The following is a 16,344-nucleotide window of genomic DNA, read 5'->3' as shown; positions in this document are numbered from 1 at the left end:
AGTTTGTTTCTTCCTCAGAACGGATTTGGAGAAATTTAGAGTTGCATCACTTGCTCACCAATGGATCCTCTGCAGTGAATGGGTGCCATCAGAATGAGAGTCCAAAAAGCTGATAAAAACATCACAATCCACACATAATCCTCCCCATTACAGTCCATTAATCAATGCCTTGTGAAGCAAAAAGCTGCATGTTTATAAGAAACAAATCCATCAAAATTTTAGACAATTGTTTTTGTCTAAAATATAAAGGCCTCTATCGCCTGCTTTCTCCAGTGACAAAGTTAAAAGAAATATGCACAGATCAAGCACTGTTTTTAGATTAGATTAGCAACGAAATACAGTTAGCATCTAACCAGAAATGCAATAAGCAGTAAGTTTAGAATATACAAGGTCTACAATATGTTACAAATGTACAATAAATGTACAGATAAGGCAGTATTATGGACATAATTTACAGATTTTTAAAGCATGATGGACAGATAGGTGTACTATGAACATACAGATGGATTATGTAAAAGTGTATGTACACTATAGGCAGAAACTATGAACATATGAACATCCAAAAGTCCAAAACAGTTTTACATTCCAAAACAGTTTAAAACAAATATGTTGGTGGATTTAGATGTGAGAGGACAACAAGGAATTGACTTTATCACTGCAGGAAGTGTTATTATGGATTTTTTTGGCCAGAAACAACAGTTTAAAGTGAAAATGCCTTGAAGGATTTGTTTCTTATATACATTATTTCTGATTACTGTATTTAATTTATTTTGTACATAGGTCCTTAAAAAATATAGAATCAGATAAGCACATGAAAAGGGCAAGTAGGGGTGTAACGATACGCGTATTCGTATTGAACCGTTCGGTACGACGCTTTCGGTTCGGTACGCGGTACGCATTATGTATACCGAACGGTTCGTTGGAGTAATTAATTATATTTGAAAAAAAAAAAAAAGAGAGAGAAAGAAATATAATGATATGCGTTCAACAAGGTAGCCCAATAACCCAAACGACGTAACAGGCAACGCCCCTGACACTCCCGAAGAAGAAATAAACACCATCTTATATGTTTATGTTAGGCTACTCAGCAGGCGCTCGCTCACTCAGTACACGCTGAAGGCTCGTTGCAAAATAGCCAATGCGTTTAACAGACTAGAAATGAGAAGATCCTCCAATAACCAACAGGTCTGGTGTTTGGGTGCACTTTGGATTCCCTTTAAGCTATAATGGTGATGGCAAGAGAGTGGTGGATAAAAAAACAACGGTATGTCGCATCTGCAACATGACAGGGTACACCAGCGGGATTACAAAAAAAAAAAAAAAAAAAAAAACAGCGGGAATATCTGGGATATATGCGTCAGTACTATCTGGGAAAAGACGAAAAAAAGGAGAAACATGCACGCAGCAAACTATCCCTGCAGCATTTAGACACTATAGCTTACAGGGAATCCAACCCAAACACCAGACCTGTTGGTTATTTTAGGATCTTATATTTCTGGTCTGTTAAATGCATTCGACATTTTGCAACGAGCCTTCAGCGCGTGCTGAGTGAGCGAGCGCCTTAGGGGCCGTTCACATATCGTGCCTAAAAACGCATGGAAAACGCTAAGCGCGTCTTTCTCCTGAGGCGTCTGTCTTTGCTAAGCAACAATGACGTGCTCTCTCCATGAGACGCGGAAATTTCAGCGAAGGATAAATGGATTTGCAGCTCTAAAAATCGCTTGCAGTAGCTCTGCTACTGAATTTATTTCAAAATTGCAATCCATATACAACTATGATCAGCTGTTCCTTCATCTTGGCTGAGCTCTCAACGTTGTTACGGGAAAGGATGAAGCTGATTGGTTGGTTCTTGTCACATGACCCGCGGTGCGCTTGCGGCATTCTGAAAAGTTGAGATGTTTTTACATTTTGCTGTATCTAAAACGTATCGAACCGAACCGAACCGAACCGTGACATCAGTGTATCGTATCGAACCGAACCGTGAATTTTGTGAACCGTTACACCCCTAAGGGCAAGTGGGCTCAGGAATTTTTATTTTTACATTTTTTAAATATGTATTTTTGCTATAAAGATTCATAATTTTTTTCACAGAACATCCGATGCCAACCACAATTTTTGCATATGAAATGTTATTTCCTTTTAAATAAACAATGGAAATTTTGCTGAACGAACACATGCATGCAGATTAATGTATTCATAAAAAGTTTAAATTTATAGCTGTGGCAATGTTTTTTCTCCCTTGCGTTCCACAACACGTTACCTTCCTGTTAACACACACACACACACAAAAAAATCAGCCCTGTTCAGCTAGCAGTTTTTAGAGAAAAACTCCAGCTACTTTCCCCTCCTGACTTTTTTTTTTTACTTTTAGTTTTAGTTTTTTTTTCTCCCCTCCTGTCTTAAACACAATCAAATGTTCACAGTATCAAAAAATCTTAAAGCAGATTGAAAGACAAGAAAATAACAGGTGGTTTCTCACATTTGAAAAGGTCACGTTGTACAATATGTACAAATCATCACTGCATCAAATAACTAAATACACTTAGTCATGTGGTATTCATAGCCCCTGAGTATGGCTAGTTTTGTTCTGTGACATAAAACATTTCATTTAGTCAGCTTTCCGTGACCTTGTGATGTCTGCCTGAATCGCAATGTCCACATTTCACAGAAATCTAAGAATATTAATGTTATGCCAGCAAGTATGAGCTGTTATGTGTAAAAAATGTATCTGCACTGCAAACCTTCACTGAAGCTGAAAACATATGCTGACAGCTCACATATCTCATTCATCAAAACCATTACACTTTTATTTTACACATCATATCATGCTCAAAGTATCAGTAATGTCTATCTATCTATCTATCTATCTATCTATCTATCTATCTATCTATCTATCTATCTATCTATCTATCTATCTATCTATCTATCTATCTATCTATCTATCTACTTAGAGTTCTACAGTGAATTGGATATAACAGGCATAATCTATAATCTATATGAAAATCTAATAATATCTCGACTGTATAATTTCTATCTCTCTATCTATATGGATAAATCTGGTGTATATTGTCAGTTGCATTGAGTGTCTTGTTGTCATTGGAGCAGTGCTCCTGTAGCCCCTCCTCCCAGCGCGCTGCTGCTGTACTTCCTGTACGCGGATGATGATGATGATCGGGTTATGTTAATTACATAAGCAAAACGTAAATGATTCGCGGGAAAAGGTGAAAAAATGGCGACGTTCACTGACTGCGTTCCTGCGCCGCTTGAGCTGTAAAAACACCAGAAACTCTTATACCTCCGCAAATGGGATTTGGGGCTGCCATTGGAAGAATAGCTGCACTTTTGGCGCGTTTTACCCGCGGGATTGGAGAGAAATCAAAGCGGTATTTATCTCTGCAGCATTATAGTGAGTAACACTCACAGCTGCACTGATCTGGCGAACTTAATCATGCATATGAAAGAGTAATAGTGTGTTCTGAGCATGTGTTATTAGTGTGACAACTTGTCTGAGTCCCTGAGAGAAGTTTTGGTAGTGCGCAAGTTTTCCAGCATGCCCTGATGATGATGCATGTCTTCAAATGGGGAGGGAGTCCGTGTATATATTCGTAGAGGCTATGATTTATTTATATAAGCAACTGAATTGATAGACTCTTGAGAAGTGGACGTGGCTGTTACGTTAAGTGCTTTTTCATGCATGCATGCATGCGCGCGTACTTTTACAGTCAGATGCAATAGTTTTCTGTCACGCGGAGATAAAGAACGCGCATTTTATTCTTATAGTTAATAAGAGTAACGTTACTGTTGAAAATCGTTTGATTCTCGGCCGTTGGGTTCGATTCATTTAGTTATCTGTGAAAGGGGTCTGGTGCATGGTGGCAGAAGAAAACTGGCCGAGATCAGTAAAAGTCTGAAGTTCACATCCTGATGATGAGTCAACCAGCTCTGTTTCTCAGCTCTCTTTTTAACTCATCAGGGTTGAGATTGAGTCAGGCAATATTCCCCATGCGCACTGTTGTGGTTGGACGAATCTATTTGCAGTTCTACAGAATTCCTGCGGGGTTGTCAAAACCATCATGCACATAGAGTACATACTTGCTTACCTGGATCACTGTAAGTCATTCCCAGCAAGGGGTTTATGGATAGGAAGAACTTTGTTTGCCTATAAACTTCTTGGAATTAATAGATAAATAACGACTAATAATTAATCTCATAATTTTTACATAATTAAGAAAATAATTTTTAGCTGAAAACGTTAATATGTGTTGCAGTATTTGTACAGCTTTTTATAAATTAATTTGTTAGACTCTCATATTTTTATAATAGCCAGATTTTTACGTACAGTCATGGATTGTTTGTATGTTAATTTATTCTTGTGTAGCCACTGTGGGTCTGGAATTTATGGCAGCTTTGATTGGCCAAGGCCCGCCCATGAGGGCGTTTGACCGACATGTCAAACAGCCAATCACAGTCCGTTTCACTCATTGTCACATTTCGAGGCATGGAAATGTCGCCACAATAACAGAATGGTGTGTTAAACTCTCGGACATAATTTAAAGATTCTATGTCTCGAACATATTTCACATACTTTTGAAAATCCAGCATTTAGTTGATTCTGATAAGCACTCGTCACATTTGTAATTGTCACATAACGGAATGTTAAAGAACGCGACACACACGTCTCACGGAAATCCTGTAGAATTTAACGAATCCGTTGACGACTTCGACACTCCTGAAGCGTTTCGACTTTTGTGTGCCATATGCATCAAACGTTCAGCCAACGGTCCGTGGGTGTGACGTCTGAGGCTGAGACTAATGTTAATTCAACTCAAAGATTTGAATCTGTTCGCCTAAAAGATTTTGTTCACATTGACTCACTGAGATTAATCGTTACGCAATTAGGTGGTGACAAGTTTCGAGTCATTGAATCACTCAGTTCAACCAACACTCCAACACTGAATCATTTATTGTCCTTTATTTCTAAATTTATGTCGATAAAATCTGTTATGATGCTCCAGAAGGAAGCCGTGATAGGCTGAATATTTTTTTTAAAAGCTACCCTAGCTGTGTTGTGGTCTAACATGTATTCTAAAATGTCCTTCTTATTTTAAGAGGTTTTCTTTCAGTACTGCTTTGAGTCTCATGCAGACTCGAAACAATGAATCGTTCATTAAAGGGGGCGTGTATGGAGTCAAAATAACGCCTTATATATATACGCAAAAAAAATTAAGATTTGCAAAAGAAAATTAAAGTATTGAGGAAAATAAATTTGCTTTTTGCAAACAAAAATTAAGAATTGCAAAACATAAATGAAACAGCGCGAAAGCAATGATTTTGCAATACATATTCTCCATGGTCATATCTATTAATTTATCTGCAACGCTGATTTTATTTTGCATGTCAGTCTAGTTTGAGCTTGCGATACCGTTTTCCCTTTGCACGTCTCTCTTTGTGGCACTGTTTTGACGTGGGGGTGGAGTCCAGGGACGGGGGCGTGTACAACATGCCTCCCTGGAAGTGACGTCATCGGTCCGAGACGCAGCTCACTGATAATAAAGACAATAAAAGTCTTGGGATAAACTTATTAATGTATTGACACAACTGCAACTATCCTTTGTGTTGATTCCAATCATTTTTTGGAACTTGAAGACTTTCATATTTTAAAGCCCTAAATAATTAAGCTAAATGAGCCATGCCTTTAGATTGATGGTGCTCTGCATTTATGCTTATTGATTAATTGCACATATAAATCCTAAAAACCTTTTTTTCCGAATATGTTTTGGATTAATTTAGATTGTAAAACAACTAGAAGACTTTTTTTGTGTGTGTTTATTTATATATGCAACTGTACTGACCAGTGAGCAATCCCTTTATTATGTCAATCTTTACCTTGGTTTTTATATGGGAGTTTTTAAATAGAGATATGTGGTCCCTAAAGTTTTTGTATTTACTGTAATTCATTTTTACATAGAAAACCACCTATAAATTCCAAAAGGGTGTTTTTATATGAGATAAAAAATACAATTAATTCCACTGGGAATTTTCACATGTGATACATTTGGTGTAATCTGCATATTATGTTTGATTTGTTTGTTCCTACTTTACTTTCAGGAAGTGTAGTTGTGTCTATTGTCAGAATGTTGGAATCGGCCTGTCGGGACGGATATCTGACAGTTGGGTCGGAACCTCTAGAAGCCAAACACTTGCTTCCCAAGAGAGAGAAAACCTTCAGCGACCAGGAGACCAACTTGACCGTGGGCCAGTACGTGCTGTGTCGCTGGTCTGATGGCCTTTACTACCTGGGCAAGATACAGAGAGTGAGTTACTGATACTATAGAGGTTTATATACTCTTGAACTGACGCACAGAACATCTGTTTTACTACACACACTGTATATCCTCCTGGGACATGGCAACATGAAGCATTGGAATTAAGTTGTTATAGTGCTTGGAGAATTAAAAGTATAGTTTACCCAAAAATTCAAGACAACGATTTGTTTCTTCATCCGAACAGATTCAGAGCATTATATAATTTGCTCACCAATGAATCCTCTGCAGTGAATGGGTGCCGTCAGAATGAGAGTCCAAACATCTGATAAAAACATCACAAGAATCCAGATAGAAATCCTCATGACTTGAGTCCTTCAAATAACGGGTGTCTGTAATAAACAAATCCATCATTAAGACATTTAAACTTCAAACTGTTGCTTCTGGCTAAAATACAATTCCTCCATCCATAATATTGCTTCCTCCAGGAAAACAGTGGTGTCGTCTGAATAAGGAGAGGAATATGCACAGATCAAACACTGTTTACAAAGGAAAACAGTTCTAAACAAATGTTTTGCTTGATTTTGATGTGATAGGATAAGAGGGAATGGTCATTTTCACTGGAGAAAATATTATTATAGATTTTGACGCCTTAAAACACCTTAATGATGGATTTGTTTTTTGTGAAGAGCTTTCCTCTTCACAAAACATTACCGATGGACTGGAGTCGTTTAAATCACAATGGAGTAGATTATTGGGATTTCTTTTAATTAGCTGTTTGGACTGTCATTCTGATGGTACCCATTCACTGTAGTGGATGAGCAAATGTCATGAAGCTAAATTTCTCCAAATCTGTTTTGATGAGTAATCAAACTTTTTAAATGTATTTATTTAATATAGATGAATCATATTTGGCACATAGCCTCTAAACTGTTATTAACAGTATTTTTGTAAATAATATTTTCTTTCTGATTTATTTCATAATTTGTGTAAAGGTGGAAAAAATATTGTTCATTTTTACCCTGCTCAAAGTGAACAGACATGATGTACTTATCAAAGGACCTTGTTAAAATAAGGAGATATCTTTCTTACAAAAGAAAATCATACTGTGCTTTGAAACCCAGGATGTCCACTTTAAGATATACCAGATATATCAAACTGTGCCATTTGAAATTGCCAAAAATCTATTTTCCCTACAGAGGACAAAAATGAATCACTAGGTCCCAGGAGAAAACATACAAGAGATGTTCATGACTTGATTGCATGCTCTATAATCATGAATAATTTATTTTGCAAATATATATTGATGTTATTTAGAATTTTATGTTTGCGTTTCACAATACATACATTCCTTATTCCATTTCCCTATAGGTGAGCACCTCAAAACAGAGTTGCTTTGTGACGTTTGAAGACAACTCTAAGTTCTGGGTGCTTTGGAAAGACATACAGCATGGTAAGAGGTTGAGTGGAAGATGAGTGGGATTTTTAATTTCAAAAGTAGCAGCAATAATTCATCAGCAAACTAGAAATTTAGTTTGATATGTCAGTGTGTCCTGTGAGATGTGTGTGTGTGAGACAGTGTGGTATTACTGCTTTGTGACGAGGTAACGGAAGCTTTATTCTCTCGCTCTCTTGCACAGCTGGTGTCCCTGGGGAAGAACCCAAATGCTCAGTGTGTTCTGACATGTCTCTAGTTCCTGGTAATGAAATTCTTATCTGCGGGAAGTGTGGAATAGGTGAGTCTGAGGCAGACATGGTCGCCGCCTGTATCCTTGCTCATCATGTACCTCACCAAACCTGGATCTATCACAGTAAAACAGCTTGGTTTTGCTTGGAGAAAGTAGTGATTCATTTTGAGAATCTATTGACTCAGTAACTCAGTAGTGATGGTTGCAAATGTCCAAGAATTTAAAATGTATTATTAATAAAAGTAACAATTTATTTGTTATTTGCTGTGGTAAATGAATGTATTACAGTACATCTGGACCAATAATAATATTAATTATTTCTATTTTATGTGGGTTTGGGTGGCATGGCTGATGGTTTTCTGTTGGTGTCAGCCACCCAGGATACACCCAAAGCATCAGAGCAACTGTTTAGTCACATCCTGGCAGCCTAAAATTGTGGTGGTGACCAAACCCATAACCATGTCTTTGGGAGGACCTAACGGATTTTCATTTTTCCATTTGATTGTAAATTAATGCATTTGAACTATTTGCAAAAAAGAGATATTTGCAAAAAAGCTTTAAGGAAAGCGAGATAATCACATTCATTAAAATAATTCAACTAAGCACACATTCATTCTTAAAGGGTAAGTTCATGGATCCTCAACCAGCGTTGTACTGTTACAATGTATAAGTAAATGAACAATGTGTATTAGGGTCTTTCTGTGTCAACTCAACCAGAGGTTCCTGGCTCTGATTTTTGATTTTGCTAATATTTTTTTCTGAAAGAAGATAAACATGTTTAGTGATGAAAGTCAAAATATTAAATGTCATGGATGAATATTTCCTGAGTTATCTACTATTTTGTAGAGTGGGGTCAAAATGGACATTTTCGCCTGATTATCTCTAGAACCAGACCATATAGGGCCTTAAAAATTAAGATACCAAAAGAAAACTTTGTTAAGACCCCAAATCTAAATGTACATTAATATATCTTTAATACTTGTATATGAAAACTGGCGTGCTAACTTTGGAGAAAAAAAATTGAGGGTTTTTGAACGGTCGGTCACCATTGGCACATACTGTAATGCAAAAAAGATTGCTAAAGTTAACAGATTTTACTAACAGGCCTATTAATCTCTGTATTAAAGTAACATTATGATACTGCCATCTTTTAGAAGTCATTTTAACCCCCTGTAATTTGGCTCTGAATCTTGCCATTTTGACCCCCCCCTTTACAAAAAAGCAGATAATTCAGTAAATATTCATCCATGACATTTAATATTTTGGTTTTCATCACTAAACATGTATATCTTTCTTCAGAAAAAATATTAGCAAAATCAAAAATTTGAATTTTTTTTTCAAAGAATGAACTTTTCCATGTTACCTGCACCAATATATTCACATTTCTTTTTTGGCAAAAGGCTACCATATCATTTTGTTGCACATTCTTGTATCCCCTCTTGCAAATAGTCTGATTGAGCCCAGTGCATTAAAGGGGCTGATATTTTCCTAACATTTTGCCACAGCCCTCTTTCTCTGTTTTCTCTAGTCATATAGCAGGGATTTACACAAAATTGCATTTATGTTACATAAACAGCCAATTTTTATTAAAACACCATGTTGTCAGCAGTAAATTGTCTCTTTAACCTTGTGCCTTATATGCTGAAATCTGTAATTTTATCACATTATATTACAAATTACACTACATGAATAAACAAAATGATGCTATATATATATATATATATATATATATATATATATATATATATATATATATATATATATATATATTATTATTTTTTTTTTTAATGACAAAATTTTACATAAAAGAGTAGTTTGCATTAGGTGGTCATAAGTGAGGCCAATGCGATATGCATCTCAATGCGTAGCCAAAGATACGATACATTAAATATAACATATGAATCAGGTGCCGATACGATACCATACGATTCACCCGTATTATGCAGGGCGATCTGATTTTGATTCGATTAAAGTTCAACACAGTATGATTCAATGCAATTTGATGCAATGGACAAAAATACGATGCTTTGCAATTTAATATGGTACAAATAGTTTGTGCATATTTCTTTTGTTCAGACAGAAAGCGAATCATAAATTATCATCAGTGACTTCTGACTTCTAATTCCCTGTTCTCTGTAGTGTTGTGATGCGTCATATTCACATAGCGGCAGTGTTGTGAGAGAACAGCTTGAGAAATAGTTTAGAGAGGAGAAATCATTCTACATATAAAATATTGGTCACGAAATAACAAATAATAAAAGTATATCACATCTACTAATAATTATATATATATATATATATATATATATATATAAATATATATTTTTTTACAGATGCAGATTTGTTAGAAACGATGCATTACGATACAAATGCCAACTTTTTTTTAAATTGGTACATCACATAGTATAGAGTCCTTGTGATGGCAAAACTCGAAAGTGAACGTGAAAGTAAAATGAGAGCGCGCAGTCGAAAGCAGTTTCATTAGCGTCTACCTGATTCTCGAAATGTATATACAGTCGCCTAAACTTACCCAATGATATAATTACAAAAAAATATATATTTTTAGATTATTATCCTCCCATCTCGTAGGCTATTTATTCCTTTTATGGTTTCTGTAGAACACAGAACTGGGATGCAGAAGATTGCGATTGCGTCTGTCAGCCATCGACAATGGACCACGGCATCGTCTAGCCAATCCTACTGTAATTGTAGTCTAACAATAAACAGAGTAGAGCAAAGCAGCATCAAGATTATCAAATATTGTGGGGGATATCTGATTATTCAACATCTGTGGTGGTTACAGCTCTGCAGCACTCGCAATTTCTTCAGTAAATGTGGAAATCTAGTAATATAAAAGTTGCTATGACTTTTTGAATGATGCAATGGCTGGGGAACTCTTCTGCCTGTGGATAAAACTGATTAACATGTACTTGTGATAATGTATTTTAAAAGACTGGAGTGGAAAATGTGGTACAATTTGCATTATAAATGCCACGGCATCTACAAAGCAAATAGAGAGAACTATTCTGGGTGTCTTTGATGACTTTAAGGGGGTTTGGTAAGACTGCACTAGTAATGACTCGCTGGGGACGCAGAAGTGGCTCTCTGAAGTCTCAAGGATTAGTGTCGACTTCAGCTCTGCTGTTCATATTTACACATCTGATTGAGTCTGAGTCGATCTGCTTTTTTTGTGCTAATATTTGTCCTCCATCCTTCCACATGCTTGCCTTGCATCTTCAGGCTATCACCAGCTCTGCCACTTGCCCCCAGTGGAGATCTCACCTGACTTTCCTCCGTGGTTCTGCAGGAAGTGCATTTTTGCTTTAGCTGTGAGAGTAAGTCCTTCATATACACGTTTTATATGAATGAATGGGGATCAGGGAGGCCGTGTTGCTGACGTGTGTTTCTTTATTGTGGCAGAAAGGGGGAGCTCTGAAAAAGGGGTCAATCTCCAAAGCGCTGCTGAACATGAAGCAGGTGCTGCCCTATAATCCAGAGGAGCTGGAGTGGGACTCTTTGCATCGTACGAACCATCAGCAGTGCTACTGCTACTGCGGAGGACCCGGAGAGTGAGTCTGCCTCGTCTCTTCTCTTTGCTTTCTTTTTGTGCTCTTTCCAACTTGATTTCTTTTCCTGTTAGAGGTCAAGGTATTTGGCCTCTGTACTAAAAACTGATTCAGTGTAGTGTACGCACAGCAAAGCAAAACTGTAATGTGTCGGCCATAACATCTGTCACATTGTTTGCTAGCATTGGGATGTTTGATTAATTGTAGTGAAGTGGTTTGTTTGTGTGTTTCAGTGAAGTAAAAGCAGTGAGGAGCAGTGCCTCGTGTGCTCGCTTGCTATCTGCTCACTCAGCGCAATCATTTTGATCGAAACAAATTGTATGGTACACAACCAATGACAGAACAGGGACTGTCACAAGATTGTTAAAAATTGTTAAAAATAAAAACATGGATTTGTCTCTACACTGCTTCGGTAGAACAGTCGTCATCGGATTATTATTAAAGAAACTGACTCTGCTGTGACACTGAATAGATGTCATAAAGTTAAACGTACAGTAATCTGTATATTTTATTGTTTTACTTACAATGACAATACATTTAATAACAATTACCAGAACAGTGTTTTACTGCAAACTACTAAACAGTTAAATTAATTCAAACCATTTTATCCAAATAATGAAAAGTAAGGGTGAAAAAAATAAAATAGAAATGAAAGACGAAAAGCTTAAGCTTAAAAAAAAAACGTAGAAATAAGTGCAATTACTAAAAAAAAATCTAAAAAAACTAAATAATAATATCAAAATAATAATAAAATAACACAATGTTATTTGTTATATAAGTTTTTACTAACATTTGCTGATATGATTCCTCTCTTCAGTAAATTATTTTACTGAAAATGAAAGGAAATTTTGTATTTTGTAGCTATAGTTATCTATTTTTGATTTTATCATTCAGTTCATAAAAATATTAAAGATGCTACCCTTATATCACCCACCCTTTTTTTTATTATATCATGCTAAAAACACAAGTGTTGTATTGGTGAGTATTAAAAACAAAATATTACTACCGCGCTTTGTCTTTAAAAATAGCATTGGTGCTATTTTTATTATCCCTATTAGACATAAAGCTTCTCGAAACATCTTGGTAATGCTGCGCTAATGGCTTTGCTATTGTTGCTGTTCTACACACACACCATCCAAATGGAAAGAAAAAAGTTTGAGTATCACTCCATCACACCACCAGTTTTGCTTGTTTTTTTTTTCATACTGAAATGTGATTGGTCCGTTTAGGTCTTTGTGCTTTGTATCTGCTAGAAACATTCGACGGTTCATTTCTTATTCTCTGATTTTCCCCATCAGGTGGTATCTGAAAATGCTGCAGTGCTTTCGCTGTGAGCAGTGGTTTCATGAGGCGTGCACGCAGTGCCTACAGGAGTCCATGATGTTTGGAGATAGGTATGTACTGTACAGAGCTACAACGAACGAACTTGCATCTTTGCATCAATAGTCTGCCATCCTTTACTATGGATTTCTCATCAGGTGAACTTCCCTGAAAAGCAATTGGCTTTATATTATTAAGGGGGTCCTATGACGTTGCTTTAAATATAATTAAAGGGATTCTGTCATGGCTGAGAGGAATTTTTAGGCACAACCTGAAAGTAGAGCACCTAAAATTACTTTAATGCCCAATCTTAAGTGGCATATTGGTTTTATAAAATGCCAACAACAGTAATATGATGAAACAAAACAATATCAATATATTGTTAAAGAGTTAAATTATATTAAATATTCCGAAAATAATAAATATTGAAATTATCATTATTATGTAAAAATAAACAATGATTAAATATTTAACATTTAATAAATATTTGGAATATATTATATATTTCAATTATATTAAATATGTAAATAATCAAAATAAACAAGAATTAAATATTTAAATTATATCTAATATTTGGATTATATTATATATTTAAAATATATAAAAAATGCAAGTTATTATTTTTAAAAAACATAAAATAATCAATATATATTGAGGAGTTAAATTATATTAAATATTTAAATTATTATTATTTAAATAATATAAATAAACAACGATTACATATTTAAAATATAATATTTGGAATATACTATATATTTTAAATATGTTCAATATTTGAATTACTATTGAAACTAAAAGTTAACTATTCTTAAAGCAAACAATTTTGAGTGAAAAAAAAACAATTAAGTTAAATTATATTAAATATTTAAAATATATTCAATATTTAGAATATATGTTCAATATTTGAATTATTTAAATAATAAAAGTTAACAATTCTTAAAGAAAAACAATCTCTCATGTAAATAATTTTAATTGAACCAGCTACACACGATTTTCTGATCACGTGGTTTAATTAAATTAGATCATTAAATCTCATTGGTCTAAAATCCAACTGCACATAACTGTTAAAATCAGATGTCCCCTGATTGGCTGTGAATGTGTCGGGCCGCCGTTTCACATTCAGTGTGTACAGACAAATTGCCTGTCGCTGAAAATTACTCTTCGGTTGCTTCGAACACCGAAATGGTCCAATCAGATTTTAGGGTCGGCGCTATCTGTTTTATAATGAAATATAAGCCATTGCTTTTCGGAAAGATCAATGAACGCAATAACCAAAGTGAAATTCTATTTGCAACATCTCAGCAGTAATGATTAGTGAATATTGCGACAAACTTAATGCGGCGTCGCACACAGGCGAGATTACATGCATTAGGGGATTTTTAAAAGATCATAATGACACTGTCAAGCACAATCTTTCTGCAGCTGCAGCGCCGTTTGTACTTCTCCAAGGTGTGTAATTTAAATGCCTCCATTTTATGTCTTTTCTCTCATAGGTTTTACTTGTTCATTTGTGCGGTGTGCAATAAAGGAGCGGAATACATCAAGCGGCTGGCTCTCAGATGGTAAATGGCAGCTCTTCTTTTCCCCCTCGCAAGTGATTGCACCCATATCCGTGTCAGAATTATATAGTCAAAGTGTCGGATGTGATTGATGCTGGACGGTGCTCTCGAACCAGAGCGTTTTCTCTCTATTTCAAAAAGTATAGAGGGGGCATTGCAGGTTTTTTTAGAGTATAGTTTGTCTGGACATTGATTCTTGCTTTTTGTCCCAAATGAGAAATAGCCATTTGAAAGGAAGATTTGGTGCTGAGAGGATTTCTTGTGATAGCAGGGGATTACTCTTGAAATACAGTGAGCTGGATGTGTTGGATATTTAGGTATGAAGCCAGTCTCAGTTCAGATTTAAGCTTTATCCTTCTTAAAAAGTCTGGTGTGTTAAAATGGACCTTGCCTTGTGAACGGAATGGCACTCTGTTTAACGTTCACCATGTGACAGTTCATGCAGATTTTGGTGCATTTTTAAGAGCATTTCTTTTTTAGTCTCTAGAATTTTACGTGAGATTTTCTGGTTTTCAGTCCAATTATTTTTCATTTGCAGGGTGGATGTAGTCCATCTTGCCCTGTACAACCTGGGAGTCCAAAGTAAAAAGAAATACTTTGAACTAGAGGAGATCCTGGCCTTCATCAGCACAAACTGGGACCATTTCCAGATGGGCAAGGTGATATGATCAAGCTTTTCCTGTTGTTTAATATTCACATTATTCATTCTTTTTAGAAATACGTTCAAGGGAAAGTGTGTAATTGCAACAATAAAGTGTCATTTTTGGATGGGCTTTGGGTGGACGTTTAGTCAATAAACAACTACCTAGAGAGATCACCCTAGTGTCACCCTAGTAACTAGGGCTGCACGATGTGTTGTTTAAGCATCGATATCGCAATGTACAAATCCACGATAGTCACATCGCAGGATGTGCGATGTAGGCTGTCGTAGTTGATCCGTTATTCATTAACTGTATGGGCCAAAGAGCGCGAGCGCGCGAGAGAGAGAGAGCGCGAGCGCGCGGCCGGCGACACTAGATGCGTGGCGCAAGCTTCTCAGCTGCGTGGCGTGTCCGTTTTTAATTCGGCTCCCATGTTAAGAGGTTAGAGCTTGCAGACTACCAGCATGAGACGCGCGTCTCAGGTGCGGCTCAAGCCGCGCAGAAAACACGTGCATGCTAGGAATAGACCCGACGCCTATTTATATTGCACCTGTCACCGGCCTGAGAGAGAGCGCGCGCGCGCAAAGCGAGCTCCGGCCGCACGCTCAATGTCTTCAAACAACACGAACGCTGTCTTGCTCTCTCTCCCTCGCGCATATTAATCAATTGAAACGATGGTGTCGATGTTTAAATCATTTAAAATGAGAATGTAAGTTTGCTCACCCCATTTTTGTTTGTAAGAATATTTTTTTTATTTCATATCGCAATATATATCGCAGAAAAATAAAATATCGCAATGTAAATTTTTCCCAATATTGTGCAGCCCTACTAGTAACCATTCTGAACACCCTATCAACAACATGGCTACACCCGGAACACACTAGCAACTGCATAGCAACAACAATAACACTCTAACAAGGTGCTAGGAACCTCATAGCAACCATAGATATCTATAGATTCCCGATCTAACTGCTTCAGATATGTTGACATGTCTTTTCGCATTTCGGAACGGTCAACTTGACGTCATTCACCATAATTTTCAATGAGTATTTAAAGATATACAAGCGTATAACTTGCTGTTGTAGACGCACACAGTCAACGTGCTCAAAGGTTCGTTCGAAAAATGGCAGATGGCTTACATCCCAGAGAAACTAATGAGGCGTCTACATATATATGATAGCTGTTTCTCAATATGCGTTCTCTAGCGATCTTGCATCCTTGTGTTCACAATATTCGTCATCATTAATCGTCGAAGTTCAATTCCAATTCTCAAGAACGCAACACATCCGGAAGTGCCCGGATGTGTT

At 36.4% G+C, this 16,344-nt stretch overlaps 1 protein-coding gene across 4 annotated transcripts in view; it reads left to right on the top strand.

The window, feature by feature from the left end:
• The first annotated feature begins 3,137 nt into the window (after positions 1–3,137).
• The window catches only part of phf19 (PHD finger protein 19), a 33,851-nt gene continuing 20,644 nt past the window's right edge, over positions 3,138–16,344 (top strand). The window contains exons 1-9 of one of the 4 annotated variants that reach the window (XM_026269497.1): positions 3,138–3,406; positions 6,109–6,314; positions 7,635–7,716; positions 7,904–7,999; positions 11,192–11,286; positions 11,372–11,520; positions 12,816–12,911; positions 14,331–14,399; positions 14,935–15,055. In XM_026269497.1, coding sequence (XP_026125282.1) covers positions 3,304–3,406; positions 6,109–6,314; positions 7,635–7,716; positions 7,904–7,999; positions 11,192–11,286; positions 11,372–11,520; positions 12,816–12,911; positions 14,331–14,399; positions 14,935–15,055 — 1,017 coding nt within the window. In that variant the 5' untranslated portion in view covers positions 3,138–3,303. Of the gene's footprint in view, positions 3,407–3,430; positions 4,111–6,108; positions 6,315–7,634; positions 7,717–7,903; positions 8,000–11,191; positions 11,287–11,371; positions 11,521–12,815; positions 12,912–14,330; positions 14,400–14,934; positions 15,056–16,344 lie in introns of those variants that run through there. The other 3 variants (XM_026269496.1, XM_026269498.1, XM_026269499.1) reach the window with 3 other exon arrangements.

This window comes from Carassius auratus, chromosome 8, assembly GCF_003368295.1.
Source record: "Carassius auratus strain Wakin chromosome 8, ASM336829v1, whole genome shotgun sequence".
Lineage (NCBI taxonomy): Eukaryota > Metazoa > Chordata > Actinopteri > Cypriniformes > Cyprinidae > Carassius > Carassius auratus.
This window is presented reverse-complemented; position numbering and strand designations above follow the sequence as displayed.